Source organism: Pieris brassicae, chromosome 6 (genome assembly GCF_905147105.1).
Source record: "Pieris brassicae chromosome 6, ilPieBrab1.1, whole genome shotgun sequence".
Lineage (NCBI taxonomy): Eukaryota > Metazoa > Arthropoda > Insecta > Lepidoptera > Pieridae > Pieris > Pieris brassicae.
In genome coordinates, this window is record NC_059670.1 from 1,652,576 (window position 1) to 1,670,314 (window position 17,739).

At 31.7% G+C, this 17,739-nt stretch overlaps 1 protein-coding gene across 2 annotated transcripts; it reads left to right on the forward strand.

Moving 5' to 3' along the window:
* The first annotated feature begins 1,953 nt into the window (after nucleotides 1–1,953).
* Nucleotides 1,954–17,622, forward strand: LOC123711045 (aminopeptidase N-like). Of its 2 annotated transcripts, none has more exons than XM_045663441.1 (16): nucleotides 1,954–2,032; nucleotides 4,621–5,077; nucleotides 5,749–5,907; nucleotides 6,604–6,918; nucleotides 8,477–8,660; nucleotides 9,139–9,292; nucleotides 9,515–9,596; nucleotides 10,412–10,595; nucleotides 11,498–11,693; nucleotides 12,650–12,789; nucleotides 14,007–14,141; nucleotides 14,813–14,993; nucleotides 15,505–15,679; nucleotides 16,027–16,173; nucleotides 16,692–16,770; nucleotides 16,995–17,622. In XM_045663441.1, exons 2-16 carry the CDS (start codon nucleotides 4,623–4,625, stop codon nucleotides 17,214–17,216), a joined length of 2,808 nt encoding a protein of 935 aa, XP_045519397.1. In that variant the 5' UTR covers nucleotides 1,954–2,032; nucleotides 4,621–4,622; the 3' UTR covers nucleotides 17,217–17,622. The 2 variants fall into 2 exon arrangements, with proteins under 2 accessions (XP_045519397.1, XP_045519396.1); XM_045663440.1 differs by lacking the exon at nucleotides 1,954–2,032 and adding an exon at nucleotides 2,745–2,781.
* Nucleotides 17,623–17,739: the final 117 nt, after the last annotated feature.

Here is a 17,739-nt window from a genome sequence, read left to right on the forward strand (position 1 = left end):
GTTAATTATAATTTTAAATACGATAAAATTAAGACAAACGCCGGCAACGCACCCACTAACACCCAAGTTGTCCACGGGGAGCGGAGGTTGCCTTTTATGGATGTTACGTAGGTGTGTTTTCGTCATATAAAAAACGTTCGTTCGTTATTTAGTTTAATTGCATACACAAATATAATTGAATATAAATATAACCACAAAAATAATAAAGTGTGTTAATAAAGTGAAGAAACCTTTCACTTTATTATCACGTAAAGTTATAACATTTAATATCGTGGGATCATGGAAATGAGCCGTCAGCGTCACTGCGTTGAATAGGTGTGGGTCCAATTTACTGGCCACTTTAACATTCAAGATCTTGACTGTATAATACATAATCTTGGATACTAAAACAGTTTTAGAAATAAAAATAAAAATCGTCTAGAATCATTCCTATTTATTTTACCTATGGGAAAAATGTTATTATAATTTGTTTACTTTTTTTGATATATAACATAACATTGCCAAATACATACAATAAATACAAATATTAAAACTTTATATGTCGCAGCCAACTAGCTTAAATAGCCGTTCATTTAACACCCTAGCCTTTAAACTAAACGGCGCCATTTAACTAACGGCCTGAAAGATATTCAACTGTAGCGTTTGTTACAACATTTAATAATTGGATGGCTAATGCTTAGGCCATTTGTATGATAAAGTTATCATTTGGCAGATATAAAAATATAAAAGTTATGACATAAAAAATATTCCTTGTAAAATTAAATTTCTTAAGTCAAATTCACATTGTCACACACACTTTAGACAACAACATCAAGGTTGTGGTTTGCCGACACCATATTGACCGTTTGAGAGTGGCTGAAAGTGGAATTAAAATTAAATTAACAGTCAACAGGCTAGGCAAGTAATGAAACGTCATTAATCCAAGTCATTTGCTTATCTGTTTGATCAACTGGCTGAACGTCTTTCAGGTCGCTAGTTAAATGGCACCGTTTAGTTAAACGGCTAGGCTGTTAATTGAACGGCTAATTAAGCTAGTTGGCTGCGGACATATACACAACTATCTTAACAAGCTTTATTTATATAGTTGGCATACTCCTTTATTACTGGATTTGTATACAAAAATAATTCAATAAAATATCTGCCTGGATCATATTGAGCAAAACAATCGAGTAAGACACTCCAGGTGCAATTTATACTTACATTTTATCGGATTTAAATGTTGCTAACTACACTAAAACATAAGATTTTTTTAGTTATTGCAACAACTGGAGGCCTTCATGTGTTATTTACTTCCCGTCATAGCATAATACCAGTATAACAAAGGATCATTGATGCGATGGTACTCTTTATATACAAACGTGACAGCGACCTCGGTTTAAGAATTAAGTTTTTGTGTAAAAGTTCTATAATCCAACGTTATTGAACTACAGTTTCAATAAGTGCTGATGTTACAGGCTTTGGATTGCATAATTTTTTTTATATTATCACTGTTTAGATACGTTTTTTTTGTTCCATTCGTTTTGTATTCGAAATAGCCACCTTTAGCTTTTATACAGGCTTTTAATCTGTTTGGCCACGAATCTAAAAAAATAATCTGAGCATGTTGAAAAAAAGTTTTTTCATGTAACAGTATTTATGTCCAGACTTGTTATATGTCTTATATATTTTTGCACGTCTTGCTTATCTAATTTTTTTTCTTACAGTGATTGCCTGGAAGAGATCGCCCGAAAATGATAAGGCCGCCGGTTGCTCCTTTTTTCATTTAATTGTCTAATTCTAAAAAAATATAATATATAAATAAATAAATATTTTACATTTAAATTGGATAGGAAAAATGCACGACACTAATTACAGTTTTGGAAATTCTTGAGTCATTTACAAACAATGTACAATGCTATATTAGTTAAAACATGCCTCATTTAGATTGATAATACCACGATTAAACAGAGATAAGAAAATATATAAATTGTCCTTACAATATATAATAACTTCGCTTCTGTTATGTACTAACTTTTGACGCGAGTTCATGACGGTGAGTAATTTTACATATTAATTAATATTTTAATTATAATATTACTTCATCGATCGAGTAGTTGTGACTTTAAACCCAGTATTACCCGTGCACCGACGAATTTGTCTTACGTCCACACACATTTGCTAGTGCAGTGAACACAATTATCGTGAGTAACGAAGTACGGCATGTCTCAGAGCTAAAACCTGCGTACGTATGCTGAACATACTTTAAAACTAAGCTAGTATCTGAAGGCGAAAGTGGTGAAATTTCTATTTGTATGCCTAGGCATGGTAGGGCAGGCAGGGTAAGACTCCAAGTTGAGACTTACGTCATGTAAATCTTACATAGACCCACTTAAGTCCGAATATCAGAGTTAATTTTTTTCAACGGCGGGAACATATTAATTATTTACTTAATAATAGTAGGGTCACAGATAACAACACATAATGATTAAAGTGGAAAAATATACGTGGATGTATATATCTATTAAAAGATTTTAAAAAATTAAACCTTGGTGACATTAACACTTAAAAAATAGGAGAAATAAAATCAACTGTATAAAAAAAACATTGTGTATTTTGGAGTTGGTTACAGTAAAGTTATTTATTTGTATATAGAGATGTGTTCATTAGGTATTTTTATTTTTAGATTAAATAGTGGGAAATTCACTTATTAACTATACTTCAGTACAGTACAATATTTATATAATTTAAATAAATTGTTTTTTCAGTAGGAATACGACAATCAATTTGTTCTGAAAGCGAGAGGTGAATATATTTTTTCTCCTTTATCGAAATATTTTACACCACAATTCCCATCTTAAGCTGATATTGACTTGATAAGATAAAGATAAGTAGGTTTGATAGTGACGCCTTAGATAACGCCAAAATAATTTAAGAACATGTTAACATTGGGCAATAAACTAATACAATAATAAAGAAGTCTATGAATTTTGTTAAAAAAGTTAATTTTTACTTTTATAGAAATATATATTTTTTTATATTTTTATATTTGGTTACTAAATACATCTTAAAACTACTTAGTACCTTCAAAATAAATGTTTTGTAAGAATGTAACGTGGAAACAAGGCGGCGCGAATTATACAGTTTTATATTAAGTTTAACTATATAAATTGATCTTTAGACAATATATTGTTTGGAACTCATTTGGTGTAATTCTTGTATGGTATAAAACATAAAGGGAAAAAAGCCTTAAAAATGCTTTAAAAAATAACTCAATGCTACAACCTCTTTAGGTCAGGGCCTCACATTTCTGTATCAGTTTCATGATCATTTGTTAATCGAATAGGTAAGTAGGTGATCAGCCTTCTGTGCCTGACGCACGCCGTCGACTTTTTGGGTCTAAGGCAAGCCGGTTTCCTCACGATGTTTTCCTTTACCGTTCGAGCAAATGTTAAATGCGCACATAGAAAGAAAGTCCATTGGTGCATAGCCGAGGATCGAACCTACGACCTCTGAAGTCGCTCGTTGAAGCCAACACTGCTTTTAGACATATACAAATATACTCATTGCTAAAACACAATTGTAACTTGTTGTGTGTTTTTCCCGCGGTTGAACGATTTTTTTCGAAACGTTGCCAATACCGAAAACTTTACCTACTGTAAATCATCAAGAGTCACGTGTATTTCAAATTGTATTATGAAGACATCACAAATAATACCTCTGTTTACGATAAGATAATTCCCGCGAATTGCTTTATGTATTTTTATATTATTCCTATCTTAATCATGTTTTATACACATTCTTAAAAAAATAGTACTGACTATTAAATTCACTAAAATTATTAAATAACATTTTTTTTTATTTGGTGGGTCATAAAAAGAGTAGCGAAGAGTTTGTTGCCAGTTCTTCTCATCCGTTCTACGCTCTTGATTTGAGAACTGGCAGTAAATGTAAAATTGAATTTTGAATTTGAATAATAATTAGATATGTTAAACGATGATTAATACGGCATATGAAGATCCCATGGAATGTTTTTAAAGTCAACTCAAAAAGTTATACAATTGCTAGAAATTTAACCACGGCAGAATGAATATTTTTTCTTGAAACACAATGAAATGCACGTCCAATTTACAAGTCCCGATTTCTGCTGAAGTTACTAAAAAATTAAATGTTTTTTATAATGCTATTTCTTGGAGATATCAAAGAAAGTTAAGTTTTCTAGATAAAATACAGTTACAGTATAGTCCTTTTAGTTTTTGAGTTTATCAATACAAAAGCCCCATTTAATCAGTATACTATTTCGTACATTTAATATCGTCGACCAAATTGTGATTACACGGATCAATTTCCTATTATTACAACTCAAATGTCCTTTAAAATTATTTATCGCTATGATCAAAGCAATCAATTAATAATTCTGACAGAAACGATTAATACAGTTAGTAATAAAATATAATAATTAACAAAACTTTCATAATTATTGAAAATACTCATTTGGCCATCACTGCGTAAATACAACTCGATAAAAAGAGACGAATGAGTTATTTAGTCTCTTTTGGGATCTATCTTAATAGTGATAAACCACCGCCACCGTATCAGAAAACATTATTAGTAACTTTGAAATAACTAAACTTTCTTTTTCAGCTATGTACGCACTATTCGTAGTCCTCCTGGGGACAGCTCTAGCTTTACCCTTAAATCAAGATATATCCACTCAGTATGGACACTACCGCTTACCAGGAGAATCTCAACCCACCTTGTACGATGTTCAGCTGGTCATTGATCCGGGTAAAACGGATACATTTACGGGCAGAGTCTATATCCGGATCATTCCTAAAATAAACATACAAGAAATCGTCATGCATGCTATGGAAATGTCAATAAACAGTATTCGTCTGAATACAGCAATCAATCCCAGTGTAAATCTATATGAGAATTATACTTTGGCAACTGACGACACCCATTTTCTCAGAATAAGAACAACGCAGCAGTTAGTTGCTTTGCAGCCTATTGAAGTGAACATAGAGTATGAGTCGAAATACGCAGATAATATGTTCGGCTTGTATGTATCAACGTTTGTGCAGCCAGGTGTTGGACGGGTGTAAGTAATTTATTGTACTAACAGAATATCCAACCTTTACATTATAAACAATTTAATATGCCTTTAAAGATACAGAGTGATTAAGAGAAAATTTACGTTAAATAATATTAATAAGAAAACATTCACCTTAATCTTGAGAAATCTTTGATCTTCGAAGTAATGAAGGCTAACTAGCAAACATGAGCAAACATTCCAGAAAGTATGGAGGACGACTTTCTCTCATGACTGACTGAGTAGACAACTAAACCGGAGCGCGCGTCGCTTTAGAAGCCATTGTATCGCGAGAATGAGGGTAGGCTCGTTGATGATTTTTTCATCTACCCACTTTTGCAATGTCCAAAGAATCATAATTTTAGGAAAAATCGATCTATCGAACGGACGTTTCTCTTTACTGTGGTATATTTTTAATTACATGACTAAATATAAATTTTAAATTTATAATTTTTTCTTTATAAAATTTATGTTGATTATAATTCCGAGAGTTTTTTCCTTGTTTTTAAAGCACATTATAAATTAATATAAAACTGTAGTTATAACGTTACTGCTATCTTTTGAATCAGTGTATTGCAATGTCATCCACGAAATCCAGTTAAATGGTAACAATAAATATTCACCAAAACGGTATAGCAATTTGTGCGGAAAACGTTAGTTATGAGAGATATTTTTTACAGGAACCTTGTGACGTCACAGCTGCAGCCTACTTTTGCTCGACGCGTATTCCCTTGCTTCGACGAACCCAAGTATAAGGCAGTGTTTAGAATGACGGTATACGCACCTCCCGCTTACCCAACTGTAAGAACTAACATGCCTCTGAGAACTGACCTTTCAAAGTATGTATTTTCTATAGTCTTAGAATGATGTAGTATTGGACTTCAGTTTGTAATCAAATTGAGTGCCTTATAAAACTTCTAAACCGAAATTAACGAATTTATTTATTTATATACATAACTCGTTTTTTCATAATTCGCGGTAATATATTTCAAATAAGTTATATTATATATTTATTTTAATTTAGTTTCAAAAAGTAATAAAACAATATCGATACATTCATTTAGTATAAGCGGAAATTATTGGTTTCGATAGCTATATGAATATCATTCGTAGATCTTTAATGTATTTACTAATTTGTCTTTCATTGAGTCTTTTTCAATAGTTATAACGAAAGGCTAACATATAAAAAACATTAACATTAAAATAAACATTATGCGGGGAATTATACTATTTTAGTCTACAACAATAAACAAAGAAAATAAGGGTTTACCTAGTAGTCTATGTACCTTATAACATAATTATACTATTGAAACGATATTGATACCTTCATTTAGTATAAGCTTAAATTATTTGGTTTCAATAGCTATATCAAATACACATCCGTAGACCTTTAATTAATTGACTAATATGCTCGACAGTCAATAGTTCTAGACACCATTCAAAGCCTGTGAAAGTATATATTTAGTGTGCAATATTCTAATTACTTACGTTTTATAAGATTCATAATACAGTTAAATATTTAAATAATCTTACAGGCCTGTACTACAGGGATTCAACAAATACGAATTTCAAGACACTCTGGTACAGTCATCATACCTTCTGGCTTTCCTCGTTTCTAACTTTGAATACATCTCCAATGAAGAAAATGCGATCTTCAACACTACCTTCAGGGTATATTCTAGACCAGGAACTCAGAATACAGCAGCATTCGCTTTAGAGTTTGGTCAAAAGAATATGGTTGCATTGGAAAAATACACAGACTTTAAATACGCATTGCCTAAACTCGACAAAGTGGCTGTTCCAGACTTTGCAGCTGGTGCTATGGAAAATTGGGGACTTGTTATATACAGGTAATATATAAATTATATACATAGGTATTGGTCGTAGTTTATTGACCATCATATGAATAGAATGCTAAATATAGAAATAAATTATTCCAATGTTTCTCTAATAAGCCTTCATGCCACTCCAAAATAAACAGAGGTTTTATCGTTAAAGTGAAAATACTAATATATGAAATAATAATAAAGAAATATTATAAGTTCATTCTTGTTACAATTCCATGATTCTAAATTAATATTTATCCCTTTTTTAAATGTCAGAGGTGTGCGCCAACTGACGTAAATCTAACAATATACTTGAGAAGTATCAAACATCTTACATAACTTTGTATAATAAAGCCCATTTATACTAAAGCCTGCGACAAATGTACCATTATTTAAAGTACCGAGCTGATAGCAACAGTTCTCATCAAGGGAGCAATTTTAACAATAGCCTCTCACTTAATTAACCTATCGTAATGAAAAACGTTGCCTTTTGATAACATAATGAGCCATTAAGATTTATATTCAAGAAATTTTCACTCTTCTATTTTGAGTTCACTTTGATTGTGCTTAAACTAGTCGAGTCTATCATTCTCGCAAGATGTAAAAATCTATTGTTTATTGTTAAGACAGTCTAAGGCATCTTTAAACTCTTTCATATTTCTCTTACGAAATAAATCTTAGCATTAAATATGGCTAATGTAATCATAAACTCTACACGATTAATTAGTAATAAAAACGCCTCAATACAAATTTAAAGTTACTTAAATACTTATTTATTTATTTAGCTACTTGTATTAATATCACATGGTAAATTAAATATAAGTCCTATTTCATGGTCATATCAGGTTCACTTTGATAGGTTTTGAGGTCCTCAAATAATTTGTGAGGGCTCTTTTGTGTATATAATATGAACATATGTATAGTGTCGTAGCGTAGATATGCTATTCCAGTAACAATGCTACCTCTGACAAGTGCCGGCGTCAAGTTGTACAATGATACATTCAATAACCTATGCTGTAGGTTTCATTTCTAGTAATAAAAGGGTTAGGTTGGTTTTAAACATTGGTTGAAGTCAATAGCTATTTTCTTAGATTCATGACTCCATATCGTGGGATTTAAAAATAGTACGACTAGGGGACCAGAACAAAACACCGGTCTAAATATCTTCAAGGATTTATTTTAATTTATCAAAGAGTAGTTAAGATGCACAAAAAATACACACGTAGATTGGAAGTTCGCTTTGGGTTAAACGTCTGCAACAGACATCTGGAACTTAATATAATAATTCTTTTTGACGCTCATAAGCGTACTTACCTAATTTGAATAATAAAAAAATATTAAAATAAATCTTATGACTGTAACAGCCACGATTTATCAATATTGATGTTAACTGAAAATTAAGTGCTTCCTAGTAAAATATAATTATGAAAACTCCTTGGTAATAAAAATATCGTGGCAGCAACATTTGCCCTGAATCAAACTGTTTGAGCTTTGATATTTATTTAATTTCCTGTTTAAAGTTGATAGAGAATTGGTTTCATTGGTTAATAGGATATGATATGAGAACTGTATTTTACTTTAGAGAGGTCGCTCTGCTAGCAACTGAGGGTGTGACTACAACATCTACTCTCCAAAATATTGGACGCATCATCTGCCATGAGAACATGCATATGTGGTTCGGTAATGAGGTTAGCCCTGACAGCTGGACCTACACCTGGCTTAACGAGGGTTTCGCCAACTTCTTTGAAAACTTTGGAACCGAATTGGTAAGATTTTTTTAATTTATCGAACGAATATTATAGAACTTTAGTACTCTACAATAACTTGTTTATTTGCTTGGACTCGGTATACTCACAAATCAGTAATTATAGTTTAAAAAAAAGGTTAAATAGGTATAAAACTAAACTAAAACATATATAGTTATATATTTTCTCCACAATTATCCCAGATGAAACAGCTGTTACAATATAATTATTGTTATAACATATTTTTTTTAATTATTAAAACTTGTACCACACATAGTTTTTATTAGTTAATAATTACACATTTTAGTTTTTATAATGTTAATGTAATGTGTTGATATTGAACCAAAAGAACGATTAGGTCCGAAAAATGCCTACGTAATAACTTGTAAAATGAAAAAATTCAATATGCAAATTTTTGGGTACAAAAGATCTAGGGTACAGTGTATAAATGATGGCTCAGAATTGCGTACTCAATATTTTTATATTACTCTGAACACAGGTGTTACCAGACTGGCGTATGATGGATCAGTACGTTTTGCTGGTACAAGGCGTCTTCCAAAACGACGCCGTGCTCAGCGTTAACCCAATGACACACCCTGTGTACACACCATCTCAGGTCATCGGAACTTTTAATGCCGTTGCTTACCAGAAGTGTAAGTCTAATAAGTTTTTTTTTACTTTTATTACATGTGTCTTTACTAAGACATCATCGAACATTACGATCTACCCTGACCTAAGACTAATAAGTAATTTAAGTCTAACCTAATTTACTAATAAGGATCTGATTTATGATTCCAATATTATATTCTAATGAAGTTTAACCTCCTTTTTCGATCTCAAACTAAAAATACAATATTTTTTGTTAAACTTTTCAGCGGGTTCTGTTATTCGTATGATGCAGCATTTCCTTACCCCAGAAGTCTTCCGTCAAGGTCTAATACTTTATTTGAAAGCAAAGTAAGTTCTTTATATGTTTCATAATAATAATAGTATTTAAAAAAAAATGTGCGTGCGTACAAAGTACACATGTCAGAAGTGAAACTTCTTTGTAAATTAATTATTACTAAGGTAAAAGCCCCAATATATGCTCATGTACCAGTATATGATCACTCCATGTATTTGTATATATATATATATAAATACTCGTGGCAATGATAATATAAATAAATAAAAATCTGCGTTTACTGCCAAGACATTATGCGTCAGAATTGCCATCTAAAGTTGTAATATGTAACTACTAAACGAATACATCAACCTATAGCGTGTATATTTTCTCGATCGCCCTTACTCTCTCTCTCGATCTTTCTCACTTACTTACTCTCGTTCCATGGCTATTTGCTTCATGCTGGGTTCGCTCTTTCTCACTTACTTACTCTCGTTCCATGGCTATTTGCTTCATGCTGGGTTCGCTCTTTCTCACTCTCTTTCTAAATAGCTCTCTCCCTTTTCTTGGACAAAAACGCTGCACTTCTTCGTGACGCTAATATTATTATTATTGCGTTTCATCCTTTAAAAAATTACCCTCATTAGCCTAAAGAAGTTTCACTTCAAACATAGTTTCACACTTGTATGAAATGTAAATTAAAAAATTCTCTTCGAATCAAATCGAGTAATGATGACATGTATAATTGAAGTAGCTGTTCTAGTTGGCTATATATACATAAGTTTCTAAATATAAATGGGATGATATACAGTGATGAAATATAATAATGACACTGTTTTCTTCGATACTTTAAATTTTTTTTCGTAATGTGTTTTTATAATTTTTTCAGTTCTCGTACTGCGGTAACTCCACCAGAACTTTTCGTATCCCTTCAGCAAGCTCTAGATCAATCATCCCATAGCCTACCCGTCCGAGTAGCTACTATCATGGAGAGATGGACCACTCAGGGTGGCTTCCCAGTTCTTACAGTAGAAAGGCAGGCAGCCGGAGCACAATCAATTTCTATTGCACAGGTGAAATTTGAGGCTATTTATATACAACACAACATTAAGGAAATATCTAAAATAAAAAGTATAAAATGGACCTAAAAAAACACGAATTTACTAAACTTTTAAATACTTACTATACGTTACCGTTTAGAAACAAACTAACCGTATAACACAGTAAAGGTTATCTAATCACTAGCACAAGGATTGCATTGAATTGAAGTACTAAAACATCCCTCTGTCTTTAATCGGCAGCTCATGTCTGAGCTGAGTGGTCAGCATCGAAGTATCTAGAGCGGACTCTCTGCTTCCATCGGTTTCTGTCCTAAAACATAAGTCTAATAAATTATAGATATATGTATGACATTTTTAATAAAATAAATTAACTTATTATTAATTCACTCAACGAGAACTCAATATTATCCTACCAAAGTTATTGTTATAATTTGTATGTAGTTGATTAATATTGTTCCTAGATCAACATATAGTAGTAGGCCTTGAAGATTTCAAATCTTTTTGGGTTATTCTTACTGATGATATAAATTAATCATTCCATACATAATGTAGAGGCTATGGTACTCTATAAGCATTTGCCATTTCTTCTAATTCGCCCTAGAACTTAGATTTGAGACCATAGTAAATTTAAATTTAGAATCGTTAAATTTTCTTATTGGCATTCATAGGGGTATATTATGAGTAAATTATATTTTGATTTGGTTACATAAATAAAATGTTATTTAGGCAAGAAAATGCTTATGACTATATCTAACAAATTGTTGGGTTCTTCGCAACTTCGTTGACAATGTTCTCTGGCGTGACCTTCTTGCTTACATAGAAAGAAAAATTCTTAAACATAACAACAGATGGAGTTGAAACGACTAATAGACAAGATATGTATTCAACTAATATAAGCAATAATGTAATTTCAGCGTCGGTTCCTGACAGACCCAGCTTTGTCAGCAAATGACGCGTGGCATGTGCCAGTGAACTGGGTTCTGTCCACGAACCCAGACTTCAGTGACACAAAGGCTCAAGGATGGGTATTGCCAAACAGTCCAGCCTTATCAGTTGACATCCCTGGCTTAGCTAATGCTGAATGGTATATCATCAATAAACAGCAGACAGGTAAAAATATTTCTCTTCACTTAATTATTCTGATGATTATCTGTAAAATAAATTGAAAAGGGAATAAGATATAAAAATATTTTTAAACGTTATGGAACGGTAAAAATCATAGACAAATGGGTTTGATGCTGAAAGTAATGCAAATTAATCACATAATCCTAATCACTTGATGTTTATTTTTATCAAAGATCAAAAAGTTCTACTCTGTTTGTAGATTAAGATTTGTTTATCTGTATATAACGTTAAAGTGGCACAGTGTTTGTAATCCCTCTAAACGGCTTTATCGATAGTCATGAAATTTTGTGTACATTCAGTAGGTCGTAAATTATTTTGATACCCTTAAGTGTAAAAGGCCCACCTCAAATATTAATTTTTCGTATTATATTTCTTATTATTTGGTATTATAAATAATATAACATATATCCTTTAATTTTCATTCACATTCACATTAGCACTGTAGTTATCTCAAGTCTCATTGGTCGATAACTAATCAGTTATCAATTAATATATATGGCAACGCTTGCCGGGTTACCTCATTCAAATACAATATATATTGGCTACTAAAAAGAGTGGCGAAGATTTTATTGCCAGTTTTTCTCTTCCGTTCTACGCCCTTGATTTGATAACTGGCAGTAAATGTAAAACTAGAAGCAGTTCATACATATTTCTTTTTTGAAGTTCCAGACGTGCATACATTGTGTTACCTATATGAATAAATGGTTTTGAATTGTATATTTGAAAACTGGCAATGCTAGTCGATTAGTTATACATACTTAATAATTAATCACGGGTCGTTAATTCGAATACTAGCTTAGATCGTTTTTTTAGGGACATGTCAATGAATTCTTTTTTTAAATCCCGAAAAAATCTGAGACCAATATTCTGTGCATAGCACCATATAGATATTGATTTATCAATGTATGGAAAAAGTTACTAATTTATTAAAATATTTTTAGGATACTACCGAGTCAATTATGACCTACAGAACTGGAGAGCACTGGCCAACGCTTTACAAACCTCTCACAGTTTTATTCATTACTTAAATCGGGCACAAATCGTTGATGACTCTTTCAACTTGGCAAGGACTGGACGACTTGTACGTATTTAAAAAAAAGATGTATCGTATTTATGTGGTCATTTAAGAAAAAAAATAATTTATTCAAAATATGTATACAATATCGAAAAAGTATCTATTTTTAAAATATAATCTGTATACCTGTTACCGCTGATGGTAATGATGGAGTTACGTAAATTTCACTCATGCATGAACCTAGGTTAGTTGAGGCCTACCAGACCTCTGTTATCAAGTCAGTGCGTTGATGTGAATGTTTATGGTGTATTCGCTTGTTATGGGTTTTTAACATTAAATAAAACAAATTAGCACATATTAGGAACAATTAAACTCAAACAATTAAACTAGATAAATACAAAACGAAAATATATTAAACTAAATCTTATCATTAACTTAACTAAATAAATGTGGGTGCCAGGAGGATTTTGGTTTATCCTACCAAACCTATCATATGTTTTAACGTTTACCATATAAACAAATTTGTTAATTTATCATACAATAATGAACATCTAATTTGGGGGCGTTTCCCAAATCTAAAAAGGAAGAAAACATTTCAGATAGCTTCACAGCAAAATAAAACCTAATCTTAAAATAATAATTAGAAAAAACCTACCCCTCAACACAGTCATTTCTGAAATAATTCAAAATTATACATCACACCAGATACAATTTATGTCTTTAAAGTGTCGAAAACACGGCAATCACCTCATGCCTCTCGTTTGCTCCCTACCCTCATCCTATTATACCCTCAAGTCAGAAAACAATGTGTGCATGTGAAAATTAAAAAAAATCTAATTAAACCTTCAGTCTGCAACAGGGTTAATCCTGGATTTCTTTCGTAAACCAAGTGTCACAAGACCAATGTACAATTAAAATTTTATTTTCGTACGCTGCAAAATGATTTAAAAAAGAATTTATATACTAATATTAAAGTGTTTGGATGGAAAAAAAATTTTGGTGTTACAATACATTTTTATAATTTGTTTTTGTATCTTAAACTTGGTCGTGTGTCGTATTTGTATCGCATGACTGATAGCCAATCCAGTTCAGGTGTTTGCTAATCGGTAATTTTTATTACCGAGTCGTCCAAGAGTTATTACGAATTATAATAAATCTAAAATTAAAATAAAAATCTGAGTTCAACTGTTTCATATGTTAAATGGTTAAGGCGCACACATAATAATAAGGTTAATAACCTTTGTCAACTGTCAAATTTGTATATAAACAGATATCTGTTTCAGGAGTACGAAATCCCGTTGGAAATCTCACGGTACCTCGTGAATGAGACGGATTACATCCCTTGGGGTTCCATAAACAATGCATTTGCCTATTTGGATGTTGTTCTGGCTGGTACACCTGCACACGCCCTCTTCCAGGTAATTGCTATTTTATACTTAGAGCAACATATTTATTTACGATAGGTACATTTATTGTAATATTATTAATAATAAAATCGAGATTATTTTAAATTAATTTTTAATTTATTTTAATTAATTTAGACTAATCTTATTCTACTGGATCAAATTTGAAAATGCGTTTAGCTATAGTCGATTCAGGTAATAGTAAGCTATAGCTGATTGCTTGTGAAACAGAGGACTGTAATGAGAAAAGGTAAAAATTGGGGACAACCTTTAAATGGAATACGAATGAGGTAATTAGGGCAACGTGTTTTCAGACGTTGATAAGTCGAATCCAAAATTAAAATTTATTAAAATTACTCGAGCATTTTCTGCGAAATATTTGAATAAAAATTTCTTAATAAGAACATTGAACGCCTATATAAGTCTTACATAAGTACTAGCCTAAATTGTATTGTCATCGTTCGTCATTTTATTTTATAAACAAGTAGCTGCCCCCATCAGCACACGCAGGATTTCAGGTTACGTTCATTTGATGTTATAATACACTAACTGGGCTCTACAGTTCGTTATGCTGCAGTACTGCAACAAAAAAAACGATCTCTTCCGGTCGTTCTAAGCGCGTACATATGGCGGTCCATTATATATAAAGTATATACTTGCTAATTATGTAATAACGTATTTTTCAGAGATACATTCGTGAGCTAACCGCACCACTCTACGAAGAGCTTGGTTTCGAAGCTAAAACAAGCGACGAGCACGTAACCGCTTACCATCGAAACATAATTCTTAATCTAAACTGTCGCCATGGCAACGAGCATTGCGTTAATCGCACGCAAGAGTTATTACAGCAGTTCAAAAATAATGAAAGTAAGTCCCTAACCAATTACCAAACAACTACAGATAACGTAATAACATTGCGAATCCCGAAATTTTAATTGAATTTTTGATTTATTTAAAATTTGGCGCTTGCAAAATAACTGTACCACATTTAAGCAACGGACTTACAAAAACACGAAGTCTATCGGAAGCAGTTAAAACATATATTTTATCTTAGTTTTATATTATTTTGTAAATTGACTTTGTACCATTGAAAAAAATCAATAGTATCTGTGAGTATAAAACTTACTAAGTATATTTGTTCTGCAGTAGTACAGTTCGATGAAACTCAGTTCGCACCGACATTTGTGTCTTGTTTCATTGAGATTGTTAGAGAAAATTTTCTGTAAGTATAGAGAATAAACTAGAAGAATCCAGAAATAAAGTGTGATCTATTCAAAGAAGGACGAGTGTTTTGGTTGGAACAATGTATTTATACTCATTTATGTTATGGGTGACAAAAAAAGTGGCGCTTTAACGAATAAATCTTGTTAAATTTCAGATAATCGCCCAAAGCCGGATATTCAAACAATAGTGTTCTGCTCTGGCCTGCGTGGAGGTGACGTTGACAACTTCAACTTCTTATGGGATAGATTTGTAACAAGCCAGGACTCTAGCGAACAATCTATTCTTTTAAACTCACTGGCTTGTACTTCTAATCCTGAACTACGTAGCTTGTAAGTATTTTTCATATTTTTAATTAAAAGTAATATTTGAGCATGATTTAGTACTTAAAGAAAACAATTTTCATTGTACCCACGTCCATACAGATCACATGTGAGCGAAAATTACGTGAATTACGTAATAATAAAAAAGAATATATATTTCGTCAATTATAATAATGATTAAGACAATCTAGCAAAACATTTGTTGTTATTAAATTTCAAATATTAATTTGCTTAACATAATGAAATAATTATATCGTTCGATAGGGTTGCAGAATAAAATTTACGCGATTTTTACAAGTGAATTTGCAGTAGTTATATTATTCCATCTTTAAATGGAATAATTAATTTTTTTTTAGTTTCCTGAACCAAGTTATTGACGATACATCACCTGTGCGCGAGCAGGATAGACATACAATTATTGTTGCAACCATTAATGCAAGCCCGGAGAGCATGGAAGTAGCTTTGGACTTTGTAATTGAAAATTTTGCTGCCATTCAACCGAGGTATGTTTCATTATTTAAGACATTTATATATACAGTAAGTAACAAATTAATTTCGTGGAAATATAAATATGACAAAATAAACCAGACACATAATTTAAACAAACAAATGCGTCCAAACTTACGAATTCAGACCTTAAATGTATGGCTGTCCTACCCTTCCTACCAACACTTATATTCAGATAAGAAACTGAGCGGCAAGACTCAAATAAATTAAGTCTATTTTTTTATCAAGATCGTATTGAAGTTGGAACTACAGAGTAAGCGCTAACTAAGCCTCTTGGCTTAAATTTAGTAGCTTATTGTAGTGTTTTGTTAAATGTCACCAAAGTTAATGAACAATGAAAAATATGTATATTGTTCATATATGTTGATCAAACGGTTGTAGCGCCTCTACATATATACTATATATATATATTTAACAGCAATTTTATAAGCTAGTAGAAATAAAGCAATGTAATGATTCGCTATATTTTTGATTGTTCAGCATTTTAACAGTTTACCGTTGAACATTTTTACAGAGTACAGGGACTGACCGGAACTTCGAACATATTAAATGCATTCGCAAGAAGATTAACATCTCAAGCCCATTCTCAAAAGGTAATCTTCATGATAAAACTTGGATTACCACTACCGGATGATCAAAGGTCATTTTAGCGAAAGTTTGCATCCATGCATCTGTTGACTTAGATTTTCATAACTCTAGTATTTACTTTTGCTTTATTTGCATAGTTTTAAAGACTACATTTATATGTATCAGACTAAAAATGATTTAAACCTTATTACTGACTTTGACATTATCTTATCTTTAATATTTCTAACAGATTAAGGCGTTCGTGACACGTTATCAGAACATATTCTCCGCCGCTGAGTTGGCGGGAGTGGCTGGCATCCAGGAGAACGTCGCTTCATCCATTGCGTGGAGCGAAAATAACTACAACACTGTCAATAGTTGGCTTAGCAGCTACTACCGCAGCAATGCTGTCGCAATTAGCTCAAGTCTAATAATTTTTATATCTATCTTCGTGTCTATTTTTAACTACTAAGATATTTTGGTTAAGAATATACTATATATAATATTATATATATATAATGCATGTTTCTATATACTTTACTTTATAAACTAAGTATTTTTAGGTGTTGTCAAAAGTCTTTGAAACTTTTAAGAGTGGGTACATTTGAATTCATCTAGTTAAAATTAAAACAATTTTCTTGTAAATACGTAACTGTCGAACACTAAAACAATTTTTTAGTTTAATGTAAAATAACTTAAAACCTAAACGTACCTTGTTAACTACCATAGAACGGTTACTTAACATGTTTCGACAAAATTCGTAAGCTTAAATTTATTTCACTGTGTTTTGTTTTCTAAATTCATTTATGGATATAATTAATTTTGTAGCGTATTTTTCGACAGCTAATAGCACTTCTTTAACAAGAAAACCCAACCCAATGTATAGGCTCGTAAAAAGAGTAATAAAGAACAATTCAACCTATTTGTATTATCATTTCGGTCTTTTTTTATTTACTTAAACCTCTACTGTATTTTAAATAAAGGTATATATTTTC

Bases quoted from the DNA above. Each gene is read 5' to 3' on its own strand.
- LOC123711045 (XM_045663441.1), top strand. From the start codon at position 4,623: ATGTACGCACTATTCGTAGTCCTCCTGGGGACAGCTCTAGCTTTACCC. The intron at 6,919-8,476 runs GTAATATATAAA...ATTTTACTTTAG, and splicing joins TGGGGACTTGTTATATACAG to AGAGGTCGCTCTGCTAGCAA. The intron at 9,597-10,411 runs GTAAGTTCTTTA...TAATTTTTTCAG, and splicing joins ATACTTTATTTGAAAGCAAA to TTCTCGTACTGCGGTAACTC.